The 27,461-nt window shown below is 39.9% G+C and overlaps 1 protein-coding gene across 14 annotated transcripts in view; it reads right to left on the bottom strand.

Annotated features, from left to right (window-relative positions):
* The window catches only part of PCNT (pericentrin), an 87,141-nt gene that overhangs the window by 21,078 nt on the left and 38,602 nt on the right, over positions 1 to 27,461 (bottom strand). For 8 of the 14 annotated variants that reach the window (XM_068138225.1, XM_068138226.1, XM_068138236.1 and 5 more), the window contains 15 exons: positions 26,192 to 26,338; positions 24,085 to 24,233; positions 22,681 to 22,895; positions 20,997 to 21,208; positions 19,423 to 19,585; positions 18,269 to 18,412; positions 10,418 to 10,647; positions 9,882 to 10,001; positions 9,348 to 9,368; positions 6,427 to 6,654; positions 4,563 to 4,736; positions 4,180 to 4,332; positions 3,448 to 3,618; positions 2,059 to 3,180; positions 969 to 1,430 (listed from right to left, as the gene is read on the bottom strand). In XM_068138225.1, the coding sequence (XP_067994326.1) occupies positions 969 to 1,430; positions 2,059 to 3,180; positions 3,448 to 3,618; positions 4,180 to 4,332; positions 4,563 to 4,736; positions 6,427 to 6,654; positions 9,348 to 9,368; positions 9,882 to 10,001; positions 10,418 to 10,647; positions 18,269 to 18,412; positions 19,423 to 19,585; positions 20,997 to 21,208; positions 22,681 to 22,895; positions 24,085 to 24,233; positions 26,192 to 26,338 (3,711 nt within the window). The remainder of the gene's footprint in view (positions 1 to 968; positions 1,431 to 2,058; positions 3,181 to 3,447; positions 3,619 to 4,179; positions 4,333 to 4,562; positions 4,737 to 6,426; positions 6,655 to 9,347; positions 9,369 to 9,881; positions 10,002 to 10,417; positions 10,648 to 18,268; positions 18,413 to 19,422; positions 19,586 to 20,996; positions 21,209 to 22,680; positions 22,896 to 24,084; positions 24,234 to 26,191; positions 26,339 to 27,461) is intronic. The other 6 variants (XM_068138228.1, XM_068138233.1, XM_068138239.1 and 3 more) reach the window with 4 other exon arrangements.

The raw sequence follows: 27,461 nt of genomic DNA, 5'->3' as shown, positions 1-27,461 counted from the left end.
GGCTCCTATCTTCCTGTGAAATGACACTGATACAGATTTTGTAAAAAAACATTCCATTAGAAAAAACCCAACTACCCAATTTTGGACCAGTCTCTTCTAATACTCAATCAAAGATATTCTTAAGTGGAAAACTGTTACAGTAAATTGAGTACTGTGGCAGGAAAAAGATTTTGCAGATTTTGGCTCAATTACTTGCACGTGAAGTATTATCATATGTATGTTATTTCCATGTAGCATTACTGCTACAGTGCCAGGACTGGAAGCCCCCTAGGAGAGCACAAGAGCAAGGGGAGACCCCATTGCTCTCTGCAACTACCTGAAAGGAGGCTGGAGAGAGGAAGAGGGCAGCCTCTTCTCCTTGGTGCCAAGTGACAGGACTAAAGGTTTCAAGATGTGCTGGGGCAGGTTCAGGCTGGATATTAGGAAATATTTATTCACTGAAAGTGTTGTGAAACATTGGAATGGTCTGCCCAGGGCAGCGGTGGAGTCACCATCCCTGGAGATGTTCAAGTGGCATGTGGACCTGATGCTTAGGAACATAGTTATGTGTTGACCCTGCAGTGCCAGGTCAAAGGCTGGACTGGATGATCATTGAAGTCTCTTCTAACCAGATGTATTCTGTGATTCTGTAATAGTCATATTTTTACTGAAGCCACATCAGCAGCGTAGAGATGTGCAGGACACATAGCCTGATGTAAGCAGCTTATTGCTCCATTTTAGGCCTTAGAAGACTATTTTCAATTTCTAAAAGCAGTGGTAAACAGCATTTTAGTACAGGTCAGAATTTGCTGTACTGTCTGACAGTGAGAGAGGAACTAACAATTGTACATCTATAATGTTACTGGACCTACTGGTCATGGCATGCAAGTTTCTACTGTTTGCAGGGAATTGTCCAACAATGATCTCCAGGGACAGAGCTGAGCAGTCTTGTGTAATTAAAATGAAATCAAACATGAAATATAACTTACCAAAATCTTCTCCATATCTTGGTCATCATCAACAGAGTAGGTGCTTTCAGAGAAAGTTGGGGATTTTCTATCCACTACCACTGTTGCTTCCTCACTGCCATTTTCATACAAGTTAGAATATCCCAGGAATAGAGAATTATCTTCATGCCCAGATGACCTGGTGTGCATCACTTCAAGATCTGTGCTTTCAACTTCTGAAAAGGGTGTCAGGTGAAGCACTGGTCGTAGCTCCATGCTTATATCTTGCTTTCTCACAATCTCAGGTGAGCCCCACGAAGCCATATTTGCAATGAAATTCTGGAAGTCTTCTGAAGTGTCTTTCTCTGTGTTTAAATTGTCTTTTGAAGATTCAGAAATCTGAGGAATTTCCAACATTTGCTGGCAATGCTTTTTCAAGTCTTGCTCCTCCTTGCTGATCATGTCCAATTCCTGAGGTAAGATATTTTCTTGTGATTTCTTAACCTGAGTTTTTGAATTTATATTGTGAGTCAAGTCAAACAACACAAAATAACACATATTAAATACCATTGATTTTACAACTGAAATCCACACATTTTAAAAGGTCTTCTCAAATATAATAGTTGCATCTATTATTCTCCAGTTTTATGTAAAAATGATCAGACACTTTATTTCATATGCCAGATACTCACTTGGGCAAAACACACTTGGCTTGGTGAAAATAAATATATTTCCTTTAGAATAGAGTTGAATGGCAAGAAACAAAGGACAAACACTGAAAGAGATTCCCCCCTCTCCATCCTTTTCTCCCCAGGCTCAATTTTGCTCCTTCATTCCAAATTCCTCCATCTCCTTCCCTGCAGTAGATATCTGCTCTAGCATGGTCTCTTCCTCACACCTTCCTCCTCATCTCAGTCCTCACTGCCTGTGCAGCATTTTGCCCTTTCTTTAATGTGCTTTCACAGCAATGTCACGCACAGGACTAACTCACCACAGCCATTTTTATGCCACAATATTTATCCTCACCCTTTCTTACAGCACTAAAAAAGATAAATTATAAGGCTTTATAGAACACATATAAATGGGATTATTTTAAAAAGTAGATAATGCTGTTAAAATCTAAACCACATACCATTTTTTTAGTAGGGGAAGCTGGTACTCTAAATGACTGATCAACATTTGCTTCCATTTCTTCCAGTTCCTCCATTCCTTTCTGAAGGACTTCATGATTTCTTTCTCTCTGGTTTAAAGACTTGAGAGGATTGTTCTCTCCACAACCCAATTGCTCCTTTGGCTTGTACGACTCAAGTTGTGAGGTAAGTTCTCCTCTTTCCAATCGTAAGGCTTCAAGCTCTTTCACATATGCCTCAATGTGACCTTTCAGCTTTGCAGTGTTACCTTGCAGTTCATTGATTTCTCTCTGATATGCTACTTCTTTCTGTTTCAGTGCCTGAACCTGGGAACCAAGTTCAGAAACTTCTAATTGAAGATTACAAACATCTTGAGCCTGACTTGCATCTCTCTTTTCCAACTTGTTTTGCAGCTCTGCTGTCTTTTCTGTTAAATACTGCAACTTGGCTGCATCAGATTCTCTTTGATCTGCCATTGTCTTCATTTGCACATCTTTCTCCAGAATATGTGCATCTCTTTCTCTCACAGTATCTTCAAGTTCTTGAATTCGAGAAGAAGTCAGCCTTGCTTCAACCTCTCTCTGAGAAAAACGTGTTTGGAGAAGGCTGTACTCCTCCTGAAGTACATTGTACTGTATTCTCAAAGAGGCTAGTTCTGCAACTGACTGCTCTGATGACTCTCGTAATTTTTGGCATTTTTTCTCCAAAATTTCCACTTCCATGTTGAACTGTGATTCCTTCTCTTCCAGCTGCTGCTGCAGAGCTTCTCTAGCAGTAGAGACAAGGTCTACTTCCTCCAGAAGTTCTCTCACTTTGGAAAGCAGCAGTGCATTTCTTCTGTTTGGATCAGTGTCACCCTGACAACCTTCAAGTCCCCCCCTCAACTCATTCTGAAGGTTTTCCACTGGCTTTCCCAATGCAAATTGATAGAGATCTTCTTGGTTATCACTAACTTCATGACATACTGGTCCAAATTGTGCCAGCTCTTTTTGAAGCTTCTCAATTACCCCATGGAGTTGCTCTACCTCTTCATCTTTGTCCTTACGCAGCCTTTCCTGGTCACCACGAAGGTGCTCAACAAGTGATCTTAGTTCTTCAATCTCAGATTTTTGGTCTTCCACAACCTAGGCAAAAGGATATGGTCTGAGTATTACTGTATGCATGCAGAATTACTATTGCACATAGAGTTTAAATTACATTTTTCTTCCAAATCACGCAGGCATTAATTCACACATTTAACAACAGGAAGAACTGCACACTTCAGCTGGCAGCTATTCATAACACTGGCTATTTTCCTAAGGGAATTATCAAGTAGATTTCATTTACAGCATAATTCTGTACAGTTAGCATCCTTCAAAGTCAAACAACGAACATGCAGCAAAGACTCCTACTTTATTCTCGAGAGTAATCTCTAACTCATGCTGGAGCTTCTTCATCTGTTCATTCAAGTGATCAATTTCTTGATTCTTTTCTTCAAGTAGTGCTTGTGGGAGTGACAAAGCTGAGGAATCACTAACACCCAGGTCCTGATTTCGCTTCTCAGAAAGTTTTGTTAAATCCTCCTAATCAGAAAAAAAAGCCCAGTCTCATTAGAAAGGACTTCCCTCCCAACCTAATGGCAGAACAGAACCAAGAGCCTTATTTAAACATTCTCCTCCTTACTGTAATGTTAAAAACCTGAAGAACACAACTACAGCTACTTTGTTTAGATTTGTACCACTGGATTAGATTGCCACAACATTTCCCAAATTTCAAGGTAAGAGGTGAACAATTCAGCTGTCAGGCTGACAACCAACCAGTTTTCTGATTTGCTGTAAAATGGAACTTTATAGTGCTTACTAAATGACAACACTGTAGTTCATAATCTGCTGGGTCTAGAAAAAACCTTTTTATTTAAAGCGAGTGACTAGAAAATATCACCATAAGAATGAATCTAGAGTATGGAGAAGGGGAGTGGGGATGTGATCTACTACATTAACCAGCAATAACAACAATAATGCAATTTTCTCTTGACAAGAGAAACAAAGTATTTGTTTATACCATCACAAGATGAAGACCACAATACTCAAGGAAGGAGGTCTCTGAAGTGATAGCTGATACATACTAAAGCTAAGGAAACCTACCTTCAAGTGTGCATTCTCTAACTGAAGCTGGGTGATGCTGGAAGTGCTAAGATTTTTTTGCATCTCTAATTGCAAGTTCAGCTCTAATATCTCCTTGTCTTTACTGATCAAATCATCTTTGTATTGTTCTAGTTGGTCTAACAAGCTTGCAATCTAAAAAATAAAGAAAATGCACAGTTGTCACAATTAAGTCTTCTTATTTAAGCAGAAAAGATGAAACTTCATTCAATCACCTTGTCTACTAAGAGCATGTAACTTCAGAACTTGTTCTAATCTACATGAATAAAATACTTGCAACAAAAGAGTGAGAAACTCCTCACCTGTGAAACTAAAGTACTGCAAGAGTGGTTTTCTATTAAAAAGCCCCTATCAAAACTCTTTACCTGTCTTTCCTTAGTCTGAAGTGCTTCCTGCTCTGCCTGCAATTGCTCCTTCAGCACTGGGGCAGAAGAACCACTATCCTCTGGTACTTTGTGCCGTGCTTCATCCAATTTAGACTGCAGGGCAGAGATCTGAATTAAGTTATTGTATTGTTGTTGCTGCAATGCCTCTTTATCCTGAAAAATAAATATTTTTTATATGTTAGAATTAACTGTTGCCAATACACATACCCACCTAACCAAAATACTTCATCATCCCTGATAAACCCCAGCACAAAAAAACCCACACACAAACCCTATGGCTTATAAACACGAATTCAAAACAACTGCATGTCTTTAGCTTACGTAGGTTTTCACCCTTTACTTTTTCTAACCCAAGTTTAACAACTTCTGAAAACATAACATTCAGTGATATATCATACTTTCACAGTTACAGTGGCTTATGTGTTTAGAAACTTGAACATCTTGTTCCTGTAGCCATTTTAAAAATAGCAATTAAACTAAAAAGAAAAAAAAAAAACAGTTTAGACCACATCAGTCTCAAATCCTCAAACCTGACAGATCCACTACCACTACTTAACCAAGGAAAATTGCTAGAAGGAAACAGAAGCATTTAGTTTAAGAAGATGGAAAAGGTTACTCAGATACTTGGTAAAAGACAAATATTTTTGTTAACTGTGATGTGATTCTTAACACTAAACTGTGATTAAATCTGCAGTAGTAACAAAGCACTACAACTTTCAGATTACAGCAAATAGATCTGGCTCAAATGACACATAGAAGGAAGAGCTGCTGATTAAGATGATTTGAAGAGCCCCAACAATAAGCTGGGAGTGTTATTCTGCTTGAAGGTAAGAAGGCTCTACTGAGGGACCTGGACAGGCTAGATCAATGGGCCAAGGCCAACTGTATGAGATTCAATGAAGCCAAGTGCTGGGTCCTGCACTTTGGTCACAACAACCCCATGCAATGCTACAGGTTTGGGGCAGATTGCCTGTAAAGCAGTTTGGCAGAGAAAGACTTGGGGGTGTTGATTGACAGCTAACAGAAAATGTGCCAGCAGTGTGCCCAGGTGGCCAAGGCAGCCACCAGCATCCTGGCCTGTATCAGAAATAATGTGACAAGCTGAACCAGAGAAGTGGGCCACTCACTACAAGACGCTAAAATGCTGGAAGGTGTCCAGAGAAGGGCAACAAAGCTGGTGAAGGGTCTGGAGAATAGGTATTATGAAGACTGGCTGAGGGATCTGTGATTGTTTAGTCTGGAGAAGAGGAGGCTGAGAAGAGACCTCCTCACTCTCTAGAACTACCTGAAAGGAGGTTGTAGTGAAACGGGTGTTGGTCTCATCTCACTAGTGAAAAGTGATAGGATGAGAGGAAATGGCCTCAAATTGTGCATGGAGAGGTTTAGGTTGGATACTGGAAAAAACTTCACTGAAGGGGTTCTCAAACACTGGAATAGGCTCCCCAGGGAGGTGGCTGAATCACCATCCCTGGAGATATTTAAAAGTCACAGATGTGGTGCTGAGGGACATGGTTTAGACTTAGAATTAGATAAAGGTTGGACTCTGTGATCTTAAAGGTCTTTTCCAATTGAAATGATCCTATGATTCCACACTATCTTCTCAGGAAATTATAGAGAAGCAGAAAGGCAGCTCTGATCCATGCAAACATGACAACTGTCAAAAAGCAGTCTCTAAGTAGGGCTGTAATTTGTAAAAAGAGAGTTAGTTTAAAACTGTGGTTCTGATGCCTACCATTAATACAACAGTTTGACTCAAAGAACACTGTAACATATTCACTGACTTCCCCCATGAAGATATTGTCCACAAAATACCACTCCCCTTTAAATAAGTAGTTTTAATTACCTGTTTTAATTCCATTTTAATTTTCTTCATTTTTTCCAGTTGTTGTTCCAAGTGCTGCACAGTCTTTGAGACTTCAGTACTGCTGCGCTCCAGTTCTCTTATCTGTGCCATCAGTTTTTCTATCTCTTTATCACGAGCTGTAATTTCTTGGTGTTTTTGCTCCTTTTCTAGTAACACCTTATTGTACTCATCTGTCTTCTCTTTTACTTCTGCTTGCAAATATTCTACCTACACAGAAATCAGGTTATACAGATATTCAGGCCAAGCAACAACTTTCCAGTTGGAATCAGGAATAATTTCATGGCAAAGGAGGAAGAATTTTGCTGTGGACTAAACTACTGCTAAAATCCCAGAAGAAAGTAAAACTGGATGTGGACAGAAAGGGTGAAAAAGCAAGTTTCTGGAATCTTGTTTTCCAAATGCAGCAGATCTTAAGCACACATTTGATTACTCTCTCTTAATGTGTACTTCTTACAAAGTACTGGATGAAGACATACTTTCAAGGCTCAGAGGTTTGTTGGAGTTTTGTTTAAGACTTAAAAAACCCTCCATGAATTATTACTAATAGCATTAGATTCTGTAACCTCAGAACCCTTTTCTATTACTCAAGGAACTCCATTTTAAAAGGAATATACCAAGAATTGAAAGATGAATATACAACAGAACATACTCAAATGCCTGCAAATCAGAAGTTTCACAGTAGTCAACATTAAACTGGTCTTCTTTTTTCAAATGAACTCTCTTATATATGAATAAGTTCAGTATTTAAACTTGCAGAGATCCAATCATGCACAGAGCTGCAGGAAAATAGTCACTCGTTCATCTCAGGAATTAACATGAAGGCAAGGCTAGGGGCTCTGGTGGGTAACACAAGCAGGAGAGAACCAAGTGTGACAGACAAACTGCACTGGAAGTGATAAAGTTACTAAGCACAATGAAAGCAAGCTGAGGTAGAAAAGCAACAGGAAACCTTCTAGAGAAGAAATAATTGCATCAATCAAGGAAAATCAGATTTTGTAAGATAAATGTCTGAATTTATGCAAATTCCACTACAGTATTACACAGTAAAACCTCTTTGTACTAATATAGAGCTTTACATCTTCAAATACTGTAGAGATAATACTAAAGCAGAAAAACACCCTCTAGCAAAGTGCAGAAGAACAGACTTAAGGTAGTCAAATTATTAAGCATGGAGAGTATGACAGACTAGTTAAGAATACCAAAAGTGATTAACAATAACATTTCAGCTGCTTACAGGCACATGTACTTTACTTAATTAGGTAGATCTCTTATTGTCTTTTCATTTCATCAGAGAATTAATCAACTGCCACACATAACACAGGCTTTACATTAAAGCTTTTCAGTATAGAAAAGTCTTTAAGAAGTTTAATACTTTCTAATGCTATAAAATTTTGGCATCATAATTCCAGAAATTATGACATATTACACATGAAAATAGTTGGGTTTAACCCCACATTGCTAGAAAGCCAGTGCTGCAAATCTGTAGCTAACAAAACACTTTCACAACCTGCTCACAAATGTCACTTTCTTAGTTATCTTCCTTGTGTGTCTTTCTCAAATTAAGTTTGAACCCCTTCTGAAAGAGCTTGCAAAGTTACTGCAGCTAGTCTTAGTTTTCTCAGACATTCCTCTTTATTAAGCCACAAACACACTAGTAAATGTCACCACTGTCCTGGGTTTGGCTAGGATAGGGTTAATTTTCTCATGAGAAGTTGGGAGCCAGCTGAAACAGCTAATGGGCTATCCTATACCATACTAGCATCATGCCCACTATAAAAGGAGAGGGCTGACCTGGGCAGATGCAGCAGGTTTTTGCTGTCAGGTGAGTAGGTGATGTTTTAGATCACTCACTTTACATACAACTTCATTAGTATTATTCTTATTTCTGTTGATTCCCATTTCAGTGTATTATTCTGTTAAACTCTTCTTATCTCAATCCACAGAGCTTTGCATTTTGCTTATGATTTTCTTTCCCAGTCCACCAGGGCATGAGATGGGGGTCACCTTGTAAGCAGCTCTGTGGGGCTCAACTGCTGGCTGGGTCTAAACCATTATATCCACATCTTGGACAGAAAGCAAGCTGTGGCCCCAACAGTGTGACATATCTTGAATAACCTGACGTATCCTTTAGCCCAAATCTGTCACAGAGTAATACCTTCTGGGTACAAACAGATCTTCAACAAGACATGTGGTCCTGAAAATAAAAAACTTTGCCATTCTTTTTCTGACCCTTGCCACAGCATAAGCAACACCATGCAGGCTACGTGTGTGATGAACTCAGAAAATCTTAATGATACATAACGATGCAGAATGTAATCACTCTCCTTCTTAAGAAGGCTAACAAAGTCCTATCAGAGGTTGCAGAAGGCAAATGACCAAGTGCCCTCCAGCATGGACATTTCACTCTATCAAAGATTCAGCTATTCCTACAAGATTTGCTTCCATAACAAAGGTGCACAATTTCATAAACTGTACATAAATAAACAGAAGGAAACTAAATTGGGTAGTACACACATTAAAGTGTTGTTAAGAGCAGGGCCCGAAACAAAAGCTGAAAACAGAGTGTATCATTGTAATTCCACCATCTGTTTTGTACTCCAAACCTCAACTTCTCCTTTCACGCCAAAAAGCTCTTCTAAAGTAAGTTACTGTCTGTAATATATCTGAGCAATAAACCAAGTGAATGGAGCACTTAAGTACAAGAAATTAAACTAAAAGCAGTTCTTTACTCCCTACAAGAATTCTGCTACCCTAAGAACATCTATCCTTATCTTCAAGTTAAGCTGAAGCACCACTGACATGTCAAGAGCAGGAGAAAAATCTAAAGCAGATCCAAGCAATAGAAAGGTTTGAAAGGAAAAGGAAAGAAAAGTTAGAGATGTTCATGCTGTTTTCCATACCTGCAGAATCAATTCATAGTTCTGTATAATGTGAGAGAAAAAAAACAACAAACCAAAAAAAAACACAACAAAAGCAAAGGTTAATCTTTGAAACCAAGCATCAGACAAATTAAAATGTCCAAAAAAGGACTATTTATAAACTTCAATTGGACAAAGCATGCAAAGAACATTATTACAATTATTATAGCTGGAAAAACTAACCACATTTAGAACCCAGAAGTCAACCCTCAGATGTGCTCTGTAGAGCGGAGTGTCTGTATTGCTCTCCTCAATGAATTTAAACCAGACTCATAGGCTGTAAAACTTTACTGTAATACACATACTACATTTCTTTCCACCTCCGTAAGAAACAGTGTCAGTACACTCTCACTGCCTAAACACAGCCCAGGCAGCTGGGAAAAAAGCTGATTTCTGGGTGACAGTGGAGTTAAAAAGCCCAACTCTTTCAAGAGCCAGTCCCCCAAGACAATAAAGGCTTTGGTATTTAATTGCAGTAAACAAACTTCTCTTGCTACTAAGTGTGATTTTACTCACCGTATACTCTCTGGGCTCTCCTGAAATCTGTGGCTTTGATGAAAGTTTTAACTGCTCTTCCAGTTTCTGAATTTCCTGCTGAAAATCATCACGCTCATGTTCCCTTTCTATAGCTTGCTCCTGTAAACCCAGCCAGAGATAATGAAAATATTTGTAAAGAATACTGAGTACAAGAAAAAATTTGGGTTTATTTCTGTGGTGAAGAAACTATGCTTTCTTAAAAATAATTAACATCTTGAAAGCATACCTAAAATTACAGGGAAAGAAAAACAAACTTTTTTTTTACTCCAATGCACATAAAAACTACAATTAAAGCAATTAATAAAAACTTTAAATTATCCTGCAATAATACTACAGAAAGGCAATTAAAAAACTACTTTTTTTTTTCCCCTTTAATACTAGAATATCAATGTCTTAACTTCAAACAAAAAGGAAAGTATCCCATTTTAGGAACCATCTTCCAAGTTTCAATCACAAACTAGGAGAATTATCTATCATCTCCAAAAGCATGGAAAAGTGGTAGTGAGCTTGCTTACATCCATGAATTGCCGCTGGTTTTTAAGTTGTTTTTCAAGAACCTGAATTTGCTGTTTTAATTCAGCAATCTCCAATAACTGTGTAGCCAAGTCCTGATTACTGTGCAGCTGTTCTTCCAGTTCCACCTCCAAAACTTTCATTTGAGAGCGAAGGTTGGAGTGGTCCTTTTCTGCCTGACATTGAAGCTCTAACTTCTCCTTTGCTAAAGATTCTACTTCCTTGAGTAGACCTGAATAAGAACACAAAACCAGCATCCGTTGTCAGTGTAGGGCACAAAAATCCAACTGTGCTTAAGAGGAGATTAAATTCAGGTACTTCAGACAGCATCAAAACCAAAGGGGGGGGGGGAAATTCCTAAGATGGTCTGTAAGAGAAGTCTGCTATGTGACTGTCCATTGTGTCTCTGAAAGTTATCTCTGGTACAGACTACTGTGTTGTGTAGTAAAAAAGGACACAGGCATCTGTTCTCAATCCCAATGTGAATTCTGGATGGAGATATTCTGGGCACATAGAAAGCTTTTACTGTCACCCCTGAAAACCTCACAATTCCAGAAAGACTCCTCTCACCTGACCAGGAGTCCTTCAGATTCCCTCCCCAGATCCTTGCCCTCTCAACCCTGGTTCCACATTCTTCTTGCCCCAGAGGCTCTTTCCAAATCACAGTAGATCCTCAATCCTCCAAATTCACTCCATTCCACACGTGCTCTGTCCCTAAATTTAAGCCCCACATCTCATTGTCAGCCAATTAGACTCTCATTCCCATCCCCTCTAACTGTAATATCCCAAGTGTTCTATCCTAAATCTTTGCCATCCCTTCCTTCCTGATTTCTCATCCTTAGATCTTCCAACATCCAGTCTCAAATCACTCTGTCAATTACTCCTCTGCTTCTTTCCATGCTGAATGCTGCTGTCGACCCCTACATTGAGTTAGCACCTAGTCTATATTTTCAGTGGCCACCAGTGCTTAGCCCTCCCTCAAAAAACTGGCTGTTATAAGAAAGCAACATTGATCTTTTTCTCTGAAGCTGAATGAGGATTAAAACACAGAGAAAAATCACCATGCTTACGGAAAATTAGTCTGGTTTTGACACAACAAAGGCAAGAAACAAGTGGGGAAGAGACGGAACATTTTTCCTATACACACTGCATACTGCAAGTATGAAAATGTATGTAACTCAACATTATCAAGAGCTAATTGATACCTACAAACTGTTGGATGTACTGAATACACTGTTCAGGAGACCCAAATGGAGACTCTAATGGAAATGCATTTGGCGTAAAACTATTTTAATGTGAATATAGCTAAGTAACCTGAAAAAGGAAATAAAAGTCTGGCTAAGTGATATTTAAAAGCAAAGTCCTGCAAGAGCTCATTATTTTACTTTTCGAATTTTCAATTCTTCATCCTAAATGCCTTCAGTCATAGAGGAAAAGGGAAGCTTATTATTCCAACACAGACTTCAACTACTCATCCAACTTAGTTCTCAGAATGGTACCATTCACTTTTCCAAGCATGATCAATTCAATCTACATGATTTCTGACTTAACATCATTTTAAACTGCTGCTACAAATCTTCAGAAGCAAAAGCAATACCACAGCTTCCTGACAACATCTTCTCTAGTGCCTCACTATCCACAAGTATTTAATTAGATTTCTAGACACTTTAAAACAAGCCATGAAACACGAACATTTTTACATCCATGCTTAAGAGGGTAAGTGCAACCAGCTTAGAACAATGCGAGAGCATTTATAGTAAACTTCAGGGTAAACGTCACTGCAGTAAGGACAATGGAACACAGTGTGCATGGACTGTGGAGTCTCTGTCTCTGGAAATGAAAGAGGCTGCGCAAAGAGAAGCTGGACTAACCCAGCTCTCAAGGTTCACAGCAGTCCTGTGATTCTGATTTAGTCACCCATTTCTCCTACTGCAGCAACTACACTCTCTCTGCATCAAGACAACATTAAAATATGCAATATAGAACTAAAAGGTTAATTGAGCAAAAGAAAACTGAGGAGGTGGAACTGTACCACATTATTTAACCACTTGTTAGATCTGCTAAGCAAACGGACACAAAAGTGCTTATCAGCCACCTGAATTCTTCATTCTATGCATAATAGATGTACTGTGCTGATGTACACAGAACACCTGAAGGGAAAAATAAGTAAATTGTTTTTCAGCCACTTTAGGCAATGTCAAGTCCTGCCCCCCTTGCAGATGGCACCAAGCTTTGCCAGCCATTTAAAGTTTGCTATTGGTCGATAAATACATATCACAGGATTAATAATGGACTATGAGGAAAAACTGCAGATACAAACAGACTACCTATTTCAAAACCCTCCAGCTCTGACAAGTACTTTCTGCCTTTGAGTGCCTACCCAAAACTACATTCTGACTAAATTTCATTCCATGCACTTAGTTTTGCAAGTTCCTAACTGCCAAGGGTGAAATCTCACATGTCTACATGGTAACAACTGTGAAACTTCTGTGTCAGGCTCCCTACGTTTTATAGCACAGTGGTAAATAATCACATCAACTAAGCTCCAAGTTTCCTAATTAAATGTTCATTGGGTTGTGCATGTAACTCAAGCTCTGCCCAGAATGCATGCAGGTAAATGAAGGACTCCCCAAACCATTTTCACTCACAACGCACTTGGAGCCTTCATGACATGCAATGCAGCAAGTTACTGAAAGCTGTAACTCACAGCCCAGAAAAAAGCCAACAACAGTGTGAATTCCACTAGCAGATTGAATCCCAGCCATAGCTGCACAACAGAGAAGTTGCTGTGTTTAGGCAATGGGAATAAAATTGCACTGTTCTGTATTTGCTTATGCATGGTGCACAGAGAACAGCCACAGGAAGGGCACATGTGTAGACCAACCCCTTAAGACAAGAACTACTGCTTTTGTGAAAACCAGCACAGAATTTTTGCCTTCTATATCCTGAGAAACATGGTCATGAACATGGTCATGGGGTAGACCTAGGGCCCTAGCACTAGAGTTGGCAGGGCCCATTAGGAGGGCTTTAAGCAAGGTTTGAAGGGGGTGGGTGATGAAACCAGTCTCTCTGGAGAGGAGAGAGAGGGACATAAACTAGAGTTAGATGAGAAAGCAGCAGCCCAGCTGAAGTGCATGTACACCAATGCATGCAGTATGGGTTACAAACAAGAGGAACTGGAAGTCTTGGTTCATCAGGAAAACTATGATGTAGTTGCCACTACAGAAACATGGTGGGACAATTCACACAATTGGACTACTGCACTGGGTGGTTACAAGCTCTTTAGGAGCATCATGTGAGGGAGAAGAGGAGGAGAGGTGGCCCTGTATATCAGGGAATCTCTTCATGCCACAGAACTTGAGGTTGAGGATGAAAGGTTTGAGTGCCTGTGGGTTAAAATCAGAGGGAGGGCTAACAAAACTGATATTCTGGTTAGAGTCTGTTATAGACCCCCCAATCAGGATGAAGAGGTTGATGAAATATTCTACTGGAGGCTGTCTCAAGATCATCAGACCTTGTCCTTGTAGGCAACTTTAATCTGTCAGACATTTGCTGGGAACTTAACTCAGCAGAGAGGAGGCAGTCCAGAAGGTTCTTAAGAGTGTATGGAGGACAGCTTCTTGATGCAGCTGTTAAGTGAGCCTACAGGGCTCAGGCCCTGCTTGACCTGCAATTCTCAAATAGAGAATGGCTGGTGGGAGATGGGATGGTAGGAGACTGTCTAGGGTGCAGCGACCATGAGATAGTGGAGTTTTCAATATGCAGGGAAATAAGGAGGAGCGATAACAGGACCCTGACTTTGGACTTCTGGAGGGCAGACTTCATCTTATTTAAGCAATTAATTCAGAGAGAACCCTGGGCAGCAGCCCTTAAGAACAAAGGGGGCCAGCATGGTTGGACCTACTTCAAACAGCAGCTCTTGAAGGCACAGGAACAGGCTGTACCCATATGCTGAAAGATGAGCTGCCGGGGAAGGTGACCGGCCTGGATGGGAAAGCATCTCTTGAAGGAATTAAGGGGAAAAAAGAGGATGTATGGCCTTTGGAAAGGGGGGAAAGCAACTCATGACATGTTTAAGGATGTTGTTAGATCACATAGGAGAAAAATTACAGAGGCAAAAGCCCAGGTAGAACTTAACCTGGCCACTTCTGTAAAGGACGATAAAAAGCACAAGGGCGATAAAAGGCTCAAGGGAGACCTTACTGCTCTCCACAACTACCTGAAGGGAGGTTGTAGACCGGGGCGGGGGGGGGGGTGTGGATCTCTTCTCCCAGGCAACCAGCACCAGAACAAGAGGACACAGTCTCAAGCTACACCAGGGGAAGTTTAGGCTCGAGGTGAGGAGAAAGTTCTTCACGTTGTTGGCCATTGGCACGTGCTGCCCAGGGAGGTGGTGGAGTCACCATCCCTGGAGGTGTTCAAAAAGGGATTGGATGTGGTACTTGAAGCCATGGTTTAGTTAGTCATGAGGAGTTGGGTGATAGGTTGGACTTGATGGATCTCTGAGGTATTTTCCAACCTTGTTGATTCTATGATTCTATATTGATGACTTCTTTTAAGCTTCAAAAGGAACACTATTGCTTTCTGAAGAACAAAGTATTGATAAACCTGAAATAAATGGTCAGTCACCTCAGACAGAAATGCAAGTTAATGGAAAAAGTAATTAGGCTAACAGATTTTATGTGGAATTGAAAATGTTTCATAGACAGCAAGTAAAAAAATTTGGTAATCTCAGTAATGTGTTTGAGCAATATCTTTTAAGTACACATACCCTAAGCATATAAACAAATGTCAAGTAACATAAATAACCATTAAAACACAGATTTGTTTCTCTGTGGGGACAAATCTGCTATTTTATTAATGCTAACTTGCATCATGCATTTTGGTAATGTCCCCAGCATAGTCCTTCCTGCTCCCAAGCTAATCAATTAGCAAATGCTGAGCTCCATTCTAAGTGCATTTGATTAGCAAGGCCATTCTATTAAGGTTAGTACTTTATATCAAACAAGGGAGGAAGCATCAGCTTTTGAAGGAGTAAGTCATATCAATGAACTCCAAACAACATCGTTATTATTTATTCTATTTTCCAACTAATACAACCAATTCCAAAACAGAGGAAGAGTACTGCAGATGGCTGGGGATGCTTCCCTTTCATTGAGTGGGCAGCTGCAAATTTCAGGACAGTGAGGTGGTTACCAAAAGTATGTTCATTAAAAAAAGTGTTTGAGGGAGACCTGAAGGGACACAAGGAATGAAGATAGAGTAATGGGCAAGACAGCTCTGTGAAGCTTTTTAATTCTAACTGGAATTTACCTAGATAATCTTTTTATTCACCTGAGGGACTTCATTTATCCAGCTCATGCCCTTTAAGGGAAGAGAAATTACTAGAAGCAAAAGACACAGTATATATGCAAGACAGGACATCTACAAATACGTGTGCTCATAGAACTAATCTAAAAACCAGTCTGCCATCTACATTTTGCTTCAGCATTAGAATTCCAAAGACAGCATAGACCTCTAAAGACCATTCTTGATCGGTTGACAGCTGGCTGAACATGAGCCAGCAGTGTGCCCAGGTGGCCAAGAAGGCCAATGGCATCCTGGCCTGCATCAGGAATAGTTTCATCTTTCCCAACTAGTCTTCCTTACCATTCTGCTTTCCTCTTCTTTTTTCTGATTTAACTATCCATTCAATTAAATTCTCTAGTCTCCCTTAAGACTTCCTTCAGTTCTTGCTGTATTTTTTTTAGCTCTCAATTTTATACCACCTCACAGCAAGCTTAACAACCCACTCCATCCCCTCAAAAGAAAAATTAAGTCAGCAAACACAAAAATAATGGCATAATACACTTTAAGCCAAATGGCACAAAACATTATTTGTTTTCCTTTAAATATTGATCAGTGTATTGAATATTCTTTGCTTTAGTTGTGGGTGTTGTTTTTTTTTTCTCCACGCATCACAGAAGTTGTAAGATTTTTTGCCAAAGATATTCATAATTCTGGTAATTTGTTTGGTCTATTTATTAAGTACTATTCCTCTTTGTCAAAATAAAACCAAACCTATCAAGTCATTCACTCAGTATTACAGCAACAGACCAGGGAAAATAAAACACACACATCATTACAAACCTGAACCTTCTTTTTGTACTGCCTTAGCAACAGGTGTTCCTAGAAATCAAAACACAGACAGACAAGAATAGGACATTGTGATCCATTTCTTCTAAATCAAAGAAAATGAGGTGGGGGAGAGGCAAGAGACACACAAGAGTTGCAGAAGAATGATACAGCAGGGCTGAAAGTCAGAGAGGATGCTACAACAGAAGCTTCTAAGAACTGGAGAGATAATTACAACATCTAGACTGTGTTCAAATACACCCTTCCTATATAATTTGTTTCCATAACCTGAAACATAGAGTCTTTAAATTCCTCTAGTACTGACAATAGAGAAACTTCATAGAAAACTCATCTTTGTGGTCTGTATTTCTGACCTAAGCACACACTATTTGCAACTACCTATAATTTAGTCTGCTCAGACAGCAAAGATCTATGCAACATAGCTGAAGGTGGCATTGTGGTGACGTAGCATAATGTTGGCTTTGGCAGAAAAGCAGTGATCTCCAATGATAGAATTGCTACTGGAAGATGATACAGAGAAATTCACTTACAGAAGTACTACAATGACATTAAGACTGCAAATTCAAGAATTCAAAACTATATAGTGCTTTTTAAATGATTCACAGATTCATCAGTAAGAACCAGTATAACCTAGTCTTGAGTTCCTGTACACTGCAAGTCCTATAACATCTCTAAATTCCCTCTGTGAATCAAAACAAAAAAAATATCTTACATAAACCAGTTATCTTACACTGGGGTTCTTCAAGGTCTTCATTAAAACACTGCTGTTACTCTTAAAATGTGTGCTCCTTCATGTGTAGTGTGAGTTTCACAGCACCAACTTCCACTCATTGAGTGGTATTAGACTCCATCCAGAATGCTGAGGCTCCCCTTTACTACTCTACTTCCTTACACGATTCCTGTTGTCAGCTTACATCGTATCACACGCTCTGTGGAGTTGAGGGAGTGATGGAGTAGGGGAAGAAGTTAGAGCACTTATTTACACTTGCTTATCTGAGTTTCATTTGATATTTCAGTGGCTGGCTGTGACTTGCAGTGAGTCACTCTTTATTAAGAACTTTAACATACCTGTCCTCACCTTATTCTTTCCAACAGTGCTACCTCATTCAGCTTGTTCAATCTATGTTCTTCCCTTTAAAAGCCTAAACAGACTTTGAGCTTGACCATTAAAATCTTTCCAGTCACCCTTACTGATCATGTATGTGTGTTTTGACAAGACAAGTTTGTGCCGCAGGGGAAAAGCTTATCTATGAAACTAAGCACCCATCAACACCACAATCTTCCAAGACTATTTTGTTTCTCCTGCCGTTGTTAAGCTATTACTTATTCTTGGAACCAGTCAAAAGCCTTGAAACCCTAACTCTTCTCTTTGACTGCAGTGTAAAATGACCAGCATTTCAGTTGCTATCTAGGTTCTAATGATCTGTTGGAACTAACTACTTGTAGTTAATACATGCCTCTTATTTTCTCAGACATTTTAATCTAGCATGAGACTTCACCAGTACTCTTCACTAACAGTACTATCACCTTATAAGCAAGAATCAGTGGCTTTATTTTATTTCCTGCTTTTACAAAACACCCTGCTAACCTCTATACCAGACTGAGGGACTCAGTGGGTCATCAAACCAAGGGCTCATATGTTACAGAAACACATTGCAGCATGCCCTGACTGGAGAACAATTTTGTTTACCACTAATAGTGTTATACCCATTCCTCACCAAGAATTGCTTGCTCCTGGGTTAGCTCCTGGAAGCGTTCACGCATGTTCTCCAGCTCCACAACCAGGCGACGTTCAGATTCCTCTTTCAGATTCAAGGCCTCTTCTAATGCAGCTTTTTCTGTAACATAGCCTTCAATAATGCCTAAAAGGCCAGAATGCAAATAAAGCAGCAGGCAAATTCATCTTTGGAAAGAACAGCAGCTTGAAAACACAAGTAAATGCTTTTTGGCAAACAATGGAAGGTGACATAGAAATGAAAGAAGGCAAGTCCACTGAAATTTACATAGTAGCTAGGCTTTTTGAGGTAACTTACGGAGTAAAATGAACCAGTTAATGTATCCCAACAGATTTTATGAGGCTGCCATGTCTTAAAATGTTTCCAGACATATAAAATTGATATAGGCTCAACAGACTTGATGGCCTTGGATCACCTCTTAACATAGCAACAGCTTGACAACTGCTTCAGGGGGCTGAGGTGCAAAGAACCTCCAGAAAGTAGATCAAAACATTAGATTCAGAGTCCATGAAATCCAGGCATGATTCATAGAAAGAAGTGAAACAGGATCTTGGAAAGACTAAATAAGCCTTAAGGAACATGACTGAGGAGTAAAAAGAAGATGCCACAAGGGCACTCTCAGGGAGAGAAGCTCAACTTTAAGGACATAGAAGCTTTCAAAGATTCTCCTATGTAAAGGTGAAAACCATGGGTCATAAACTTCACAGAGGGGAATCAGACTGACAAAGAGCAGTCTGTGATAGTTTTGAGATTAACAGCCTCAGCTTTTTTGTGTCCTGTTAGAGAATCCCTTTATGCCTGCACTACCAAGAAAGACTGCTCCAGCTCATTCTGCATCTCTCTATAAATCAAATAGGTGATCTGGTTTACAGTGAGAGCATATAATATTTTCAATAATCCAAGCTCCCATGTTTAGATGTGCAGGAATGCAAATTGCTGTTTTTAAAAATATGGTATTTTCCACACACAGTCAATGGTGTAATTCTGGGACTAAGTACTACTCACATACATACCCCAGGGATACAAAGGAAGAGAATTAACTAACATTTGCAAGAGAAGATCTATGCTTCAAATAACTGGAATGGACCATGAGTAAATTAATCTAAAATCTCAATTTTTTAGTTTCATTTTCTTACCCTCTGCTTTATGAAGTTCTAGTTCCAGCTGATTCTTGGCCTCACATTCCTTGCTGAGGCACTTCATTAGTTCCTGGTGCTGACTAACGACTTGGGCAGTTTCCTGATTTCGGCGGCCGAATTCTTCTTCAAACTGTGCCTGGTTTTCATGCATTTTCTCCAACTAAGAAAAACCCACAATCATTTTCCCTAGCATTGCATGTGCCAGGTAATAACACTACAGACACTGAAACAAAGTACCTCTCTATTTTTTATATTTTTATCAACTAAGGAGCAAGTTTTGAAGTTTCAGTTTAATACTAGGCCGATTCTTCCCAAAATCTCTGGACACTTGGGGACTCCCTGTACTCACATACCTGTATTTCTGCCACAAACCTTCTGTAGGTGCGTAAGTTGCTTTACTGTACATAGAACGAAGAGCCTCCCTGTTGGTTAAACTGTTCAGCTTAACATACTCCCTGAGTCACTCAAAATTCAATGCATCTGTACACTTCAATTGAAGAGATTTGGCCACCTCTAATAGACAGTGAAGTCAACACATCATTAAGTTTCCAAGGCCCCAGTTCTCTGAGACAATGCATCCTGCACTCCTACCTGCAACGTCCAGAGGTCAGATGAAAGGAACAGAGAAGCTCCATTCCCATTTAGTTTATATTTAGCCTATCCTAGTGGATAGAACATTTCACATCTGTAAGCAAACTTTGCTTGAATGCAACTGATGAAGGTCAACTAGAATCTAGATCTGCCACAGCTTTGGTAAGTGCTTTAAACACCAGTTAGCTATGGCATCAGCACCCAAAAGTACCAATTTAACTCATTCTAGGGAGGCTTTTTAAAGATGGTAAATACATATTTCACACAACCTCTGGGTTGCACAAAATACATGATGAGAATATGAATTTTAGACATATTCCTTCCCTTTGTGTTTTCTCTTAAACTATGTGCTTTCTTACTCAACAAAATAATGGCTGTAGCACTAAATTCAATCCTCTAAATGTATTGAGCATTCAGGCATCCACCTCAGGTTTGCAACTTCTCAAAGCTGAAGGCTGAGACACTGCTAAACTCAAAATGGAAATACTCAAATTTTCTTTTACAATATTGAGTACAGCTCCTTTTTACACAATTAAACACCATGTAATTAAAAGGTGTTTGCTTGCTGATATCTACATATTCTCAAAACATTTTAACATGGGACGGTTGTCTTAAACGTGCTTATCAATGCTGAAGGACTGATGTAAAGTGCAATAAAACCCCCTCAAAACCACTTAATTCTTGGTCTCCTGAAGTTACCAAATGCATCTAAAAACCTACTTAAGGCAACCATCTTACTATCCTCCTACAGAATTTACTAGAATTAAAAAAAATTGTTTAAGTCTCATTTATAAGAAATGACCAAAGAAGGGTAAAACCTTCACTGTAAGAAGTAGGGGATACGCATGTGTTTCCATACTGATATCTTGTCACACATTCAGAAAAAACCTCTTTCTTTTCAGTAGTCAGTCCTACAGAGTGCTAAATATGCAAGCCTCAAACAGATTTCACATTTTCAGTATAATTACACAAAATTTTACTTGTTTAGTTGATTCTGTAACCATTTCCAGAAGTCTCTCCACTGCAGTGCGCAAACGCTGACAGATTTTCTGTATCACTTCTTCACTTTCACAGGCCAGTTCTGGCTTTGTAAAAACACTTTCACAAAAGTGTTGGCTCAACTCAGACCCCTCGTCAGTCACTGAAGACAGCTGGTTGCATTCTGTGAGACTTTCATCAAGCAGCTCATCTACTGAAAACAAAGGAGCTATTTAAAACACAGAAAAATGACACATCACTGGCCACCAAGACAACCACCAAATCAGACAGTGATGCTGGTTGGTCCTGAAGAGGTATCACAAGGTGTAAAATTTTACAAATCAATAACTTAATGCTGAAAACTGAGACAGTCTTTCACAATGCTTAGAAATACTGCGCTGTGTATCAGGGCCTGAAACTCTGCATTAACCCAGTTAAAGAATCACAGAATGTTAGGGGTTGGACAGGACCTCAAAATATCATCTAGTCCAACTGTCCTGCCAGAACAGGATCAGCTAGAGTAGGTTACACAGGAACATGTCCAGGAGGGTTTTGAATGTCTTCAGAGAAGACGACTCCACAACCTCTCTGGGCAGCTGTGCTGGGTTACACCTATCCTGGGGTGGGGGGGGGAGGGTTGCCAAGAGCCCTGCTTCTCCCAAGGGACAAAAGAAATCTGATCCAGGTGGACTTGGCTTCCCCCTCCCAGAAGGAGGGGTCCCCTGGGTCTAAGTTGGTCTGTTCCTCTCCCCTTTCCTGTCCAGCAAGACTATAAAGGGGGAGCGCATGGCAGCCATTCTCTCTCTTTGCTCCTTCCTCGCCTGTTCAAAAGGACCTACAGCTCCTGCTAGCCTCCTGGTTCTGCCACATGGCTGGGGGCCTGATCTTCTCCCTACTGCATCCACACTTCTCTAAAGGATGAAAAAAAAAATCCACGTACATCAAGGGAGATACAAGTCCATCCAAATTTGGTTTTGTATATTTTCCTATTCATCCTTATTCCTTACCCTTGCAAATCCTCCCTGATATTTCTATATATACATTTTGTTTAAAAATTTACTTCTCCTACTTCCAAACCGACACCAGATTATTTTTTGGTCGATTTACCTCCAGTCTCTTCAGGGGTGGGGGGAAGACTTCTCAGCTTCTTGCTACCATCTGAGCTCTTAAACTCCAGTTAAGGCTCAAACCACTACAGCAGCCTGTTTCAGTGTTTTGTCATCCTCACAGAGAAAAAGGTTTTCCTTATGTTTACATGCTCCAGCTGGCACCAACTGCCCCTTGTCCTATCATTGGACATCACTGAGAAGAGCCTGGCTCTGTCCTCTCCACACTTGCCCTTCACATACTTATTAATTAGGCCACCTCTCAGTCTCCTCTTCTCCACGCTAGAGAAGACCCAGCTCCCTCAACCTTTCCTCATAATAAAGATGTTCCGCTCTCTTAAGTTCACCTTGCCTGCTTTATTCAAACTTTTCCAGCAATATCTTAGTATTTACACTGTTAACATAATTGCAATGGAAGAACACTGATAGACAGTGTCTTAAGTGCAGATGAAGTTTGAAAAATACATAGAAAACATTGCAACAAGTAATATCCCCTTTCTGAAACTCATCCATGTAAAAGAAAACAGTGTTTTTCAAGAATGCAAATTGACAACATCCAGTTATGCAGACATGTACTCACCTTCTTCTAGGTGATGTTTTTCTTTGGCTTTGAAATATTGCATGAATCTCATTTCTTCTATAATGCTGGAGATTTCTGTAGAATCTCCAGAAGTCAGACTGTCATCAAGGCAAAGACCAATTTTGCTACAGATAAGGTCCTCAACAGCTACTGTGGCCTTCACCAGCTCCATAAGCAATTTCAAAACATTCTGGTAAGATTCTTGCAGCTTTTTCCTAGGAGAAAAAAAAGGCATAATGAACACTTTAAATCACGCATGCACTTCATTTTAAAAGGCATTTGGAACCAACTGAAAATCTCACAGTGTAAAATGGGTATTTTGCCATAGTTTGACAATTATCAGTGAAAATGGTTCAGATGACTAAAAGACAAAAACCGCAAGGCCATTCACACAGAAGTGGCTCAGGAAAAAAAACCTCTTCTCCACAAGTAGATGGAGACATACTGCAGTCAGAAGCATATCAGGCTTCTCTATCTATGGAAAGATCTCAGAGTAGGGAGAACACATCTACTACTATAGCATCGGTGATAGCAAAATAACAAAGGGTGTTCTGGAAGAGCAGACAACGAGATTACACTTATGAAAATATTTTTGTGTTAAGAAAAACAGTAAGCCAGTTTCTTAAAAGATGAGAGAGGGAATTCTTAGAGATAGCTTTTTTAACCCACACACTCTAATTGCATATCAAACCAATGTATTTTGCACTGCAAGGCTTCCGTGACCAAGAGACTTTCTCAGTATGTTAGCATTTTCCAACATTTTAGACAATGGAAACTGCAAAATACAAAAGCTTCCATCAGAACACAAGAAAAAAGGGAAGAATAAAAAAAAAGCTTTAAAAATGCAAATAAACCAAATACCTCATCATTCTGCACACTAATTTGAACTGGTTTACTTTTGCGTAGTTATTGATTTCTTTACGAAAAGTGAGAAAACAAAATCCCAACTGCTAAGCATTATGTAACCCAAAATGTTGTCCTGGTTTTGCTGAGACAGAATCACAGACCAGCCATGGGCTTCAGGCCATTAGCAATTGAGCACTCCAGGACAGCTGATTCAATTTGGCTCACAGGTGTATCCCATACCATAAAGGGGAATGTTTGCTGTGAGAGCCTCCTGCTTGGGGTTTTTCCTTCAGCTCCTCCTGGCCCCTGCTCCTCTTCCTTCTGAGGTCTACTTTCCTGTTTCCTGTGACAGCTGTACCTTTGCTGGGTTGCGTGTAACTATGTACTTTGTAGTGGCATTGCCATTAGCTTGGCTATTTCATTAAATGCTTTCATTTTGACTTGTGGGTCCTCTCTCCTTTTCCTAGTCCCCCTTCTCCAACAGGGAGGGATGACAGGGTGATAGAACTGCTATAGTTTAGCTTCAGATATGGGCTAAATGTCGACAGGTATACAAACCTTTCATCTTTGGACTGCTCAATATCAGATCTCAACACAGCTACCAAATTCCCTTCTTGGTTTTCTCTGTCCTGCAGCTGAAGGAGCGTCTTCAGTTCAGAGTTTGTCTCCTCTATTTCATGGCTTAAAGACTCCACTTTCTTCTCCAGCTGTGAAAAATATAGTAACAATGCCACAAAGTCTCTCTCTTTGCAACTATGAACTTCATATATATTCACACAATCGTGGTCTAATATTACATGCATTTTCTTCTACAATTACTAGAATTATGAACAGCAGAAAGACTAAAAATGAATGCTATTTTTTTCAGTTCTCCTCTGATGTTAGTTTTGCTTTAGGGAGCTGCCCCACTTGCATTCAGACTCAATGAACACAAGCAATACAAAAAGCTTGTAAAAGCTCTGCATCATACTTCAGCTTACTCTTAGCTCACTTTCATTGTTACACCTCAAAGACACAAAGCAATGTCCTAGCATAGATTTTGGTGTCACAGCACACAAATCTGAACAGTACTCTGACCCAATTAGTACCAACTAACTTTCTTCTTTACTTTTTAAGCTCTGCCTGAAAAGAAGTTGCTAGAAATGTGTTTTCTCTCCTCATGTGTATCCAAGTGACATGACACCTCTATCCCACTAAGAACAAAAAGAAAACCCAAAATAATCCCAAACTAACATAAATGTATTTATGTGTGCATAAGTAACCTTCTCTATCTCTCCAGTTCTGGGGAACAAAGAGGGAATAAGGACTCAACAGACTGATGTCTGGCTCCGAGCCTGGTGTAACCAGTAAGACTTTGGGTTCTTTAATCATGAGCTTATTTACAGGACACCAATCTTGAGCATGAGCCAGCAGTGTGCAAACATGGCCAAGGCAGCTAACAGCATCCTGGCCTGTATCAGGAATAGTGTGGCAAGCAGAACCAGGGAAATGATTGTCCCTCTGTACTCAGGTGAGGTTATACCTTGAGTACTATGTTCAGTTTTAGGGTCCTCATGACAAGAAAGAGAGGTGCTGGAGAGTGTCCAGAGAAAGGCAATGAAGATGGTGAAGGGTCTGGAGAATGGGTCTTATGAGGAATGGCTGAGGGAACTGCCATTGTTTAGTCTGAAGAAGAGGAGGCTGAAAGGAGACCTCATTGCTTTTTACAACTACCTGAAAGGAAATTGTACTGAGGTGGTTGTTGGCGTCTTCTGCAAGTGACAGGATGAGAGGAAATGCCTTCAAGTTGTGCCAGGGGAGATTTAGATGAGATATTAGGTAAAATTTCTTTATGGAAAGAGTGATCATGCATTGGAACAAGCCGCCCAGGGAGGTGAGGGAGTCACCATCCCTGGATGTGTTAAAAAATCATGTAGACATGGCACATCAGGACATGGTGCTGTTGATGGCTGGACTTAATCTTGACGGACTTTTCCAACTGAATCAATGCTATGATTCTATACACTCACCTCTGACCACCAAATTTTGCTGCCAAACATATCAGCCCTATTTTGTAAGAATCTTTATCTCAAAAGTAAGCCAATAAATTAATCAATATCTGTATTTGGGAGGAAATTGCAAGCAAAGGAAAGCACTGCACTCCCCCATCAATTTTCTCACCCCTCAAATCCTGCATGAAAAGCAGGTATCAATAATTAATTGCTTCCTTTTAGTGCTACTCCCAGTTTTCCTACCAAATGAAGGTCTAATGAACAGTCCCATATACCAAATCTACATTTTGGTCAGAGGTTCCTGAATTGTGAGAGAAGATATGAACAGACCTACAAGAACACTACGTTTCTGACCAAGAAACTGATACAGATGGCATAAATATACACACAACAAAAAGGCAAACATCCAACCTTCTCTTATAAAACAGTGTTAATCACCCTGAGAAATGGCTGAGGACAAGTTTTCAAGTTGACAGCCAACTTCTATTTCCATGTTACTGCTGTTGCAACTTCAGCGAAAAGACAGAGTCCATCATACACTACACCATAACCTAGTGATTGTAAGAATTATACACAGCCCCCCAACACACATCTTAAAAAAAGTGAGAGGACAACACAAAAATACAACCACAAAAGCATATTTCAAATCTAAGTTTAAAACGTATTCCACACACCTGGATAATTATTGCTGTTTTCTCCTGCAACTGGGCTGTTAACATCTCCTGCACCTTTTCATGAGCAGCCTGCGCCTTCTCCCTCTCCTGAATCAACATCTGCTCTGTGTTACGCAATGATGCCTTTTTCTCAGCTTCAAATTCATCCTGCGTAAGTCACACACTTTAATATACAGAAAGAGAACAAAACCAACCAACCAAAAAAACCCCACCAATATCCAACCCACCCACAAAAAACCACACCAAAGCAAACCAAACCAAACCCCGCGACACATAACAAACCCCTAAAAAACTTAGAACCAAAACTCCCCCTCCCCTCTCAGATTACAGTTACCAACCACCAATCAACAAAATTGTGCCAAAACTATGATTTTAAAATACAGACAGATAAATTAACTATCTGAATATGCTTACTGAGACTTTGGTCATTTCACGCTGCTGAGACAGTGATGAGGAACAGAAAACAGATGAGTAAGTCAAGACAGAGAAGGACAGATGCCACTTCAATGACTTTAAGCAACTGCAAGTAGTACAACACCCATTGTACTGAGTTCCACATAGGAGGATTAATTTACCACAGCAAACTGAAAATCTACAAGGCAGGTTTACATGGCTAAATGACATAGAAGTTCTTATATTGGACCTCACCTCAGAGTGCTCTAAAGCACTCCAAAGGAAGGGATTATGAGACAACTCCCGCTTCTGAATCAGCAAATAAAGAAGGTGACACAAAATCCTGGAGTCCCTTCCTAAAAGAGGCTAAAATGAACTCTTGTTTAGCAATGGTTTTGGCAACACCAGAATTGGTAAATGAGACATACTGATCACAGCAAAAAAAAAAAGGGCAAACCCAGTTGGTATGTCACGAAAGGCGTTTTTCCCCAGGGCATGAAATAAGACTTCAGAACACACATAGTCACCTGAGCTGTCCCTGATCCTTTGTGGAAGACTCAGCCTGTCCTTACACTGAGCAGGGCTCAAACAGCAGAGTGCCTAACAGTTAGCAAGATACAAGTAAACAGGCACAGTAGGAGGACTTTTCTAAACCAGTACAGTAAACTTCTGGACCAAGTCTCTAAAACACTCTGCCTATTCTTCTCAGCAGCAATGCATTCACTGAAAGAGTATGACAGGCTCAAGAAAGGAACTCTGCATAACTCAAATCTGCCAAGGGAGGCAGAGGAGAAGAAAGCAAGGAAATTGTCTAGCATGAGGATGAGCCCATAGATGAGCATGGGGGAAGCAGGCATGGGAAGGTTCATTGTAGAAT

Source organism: Melanerpes formicivorus, unplaced genomic scaffold (genome assembly GCF_026170545.1).
Source record: "Melanerpes formicivorus ecotype bairdi unplaced genomic scaffold, bMelFor1.0.p_v2 SCAF_5, whole genome shotgun sequence".
Taxonomy (NCBI): domain Eukaryota; kingdom Metazoa; phylum Chordata; class Aves; order Piciformes; family Picidae; genus Melanerpes; species Melanerpes formicivorus.
Note: the sequence above shows the minus strand (reverse complement) of the source record. Positions and strands in the feature narration are given on the sequence as shown.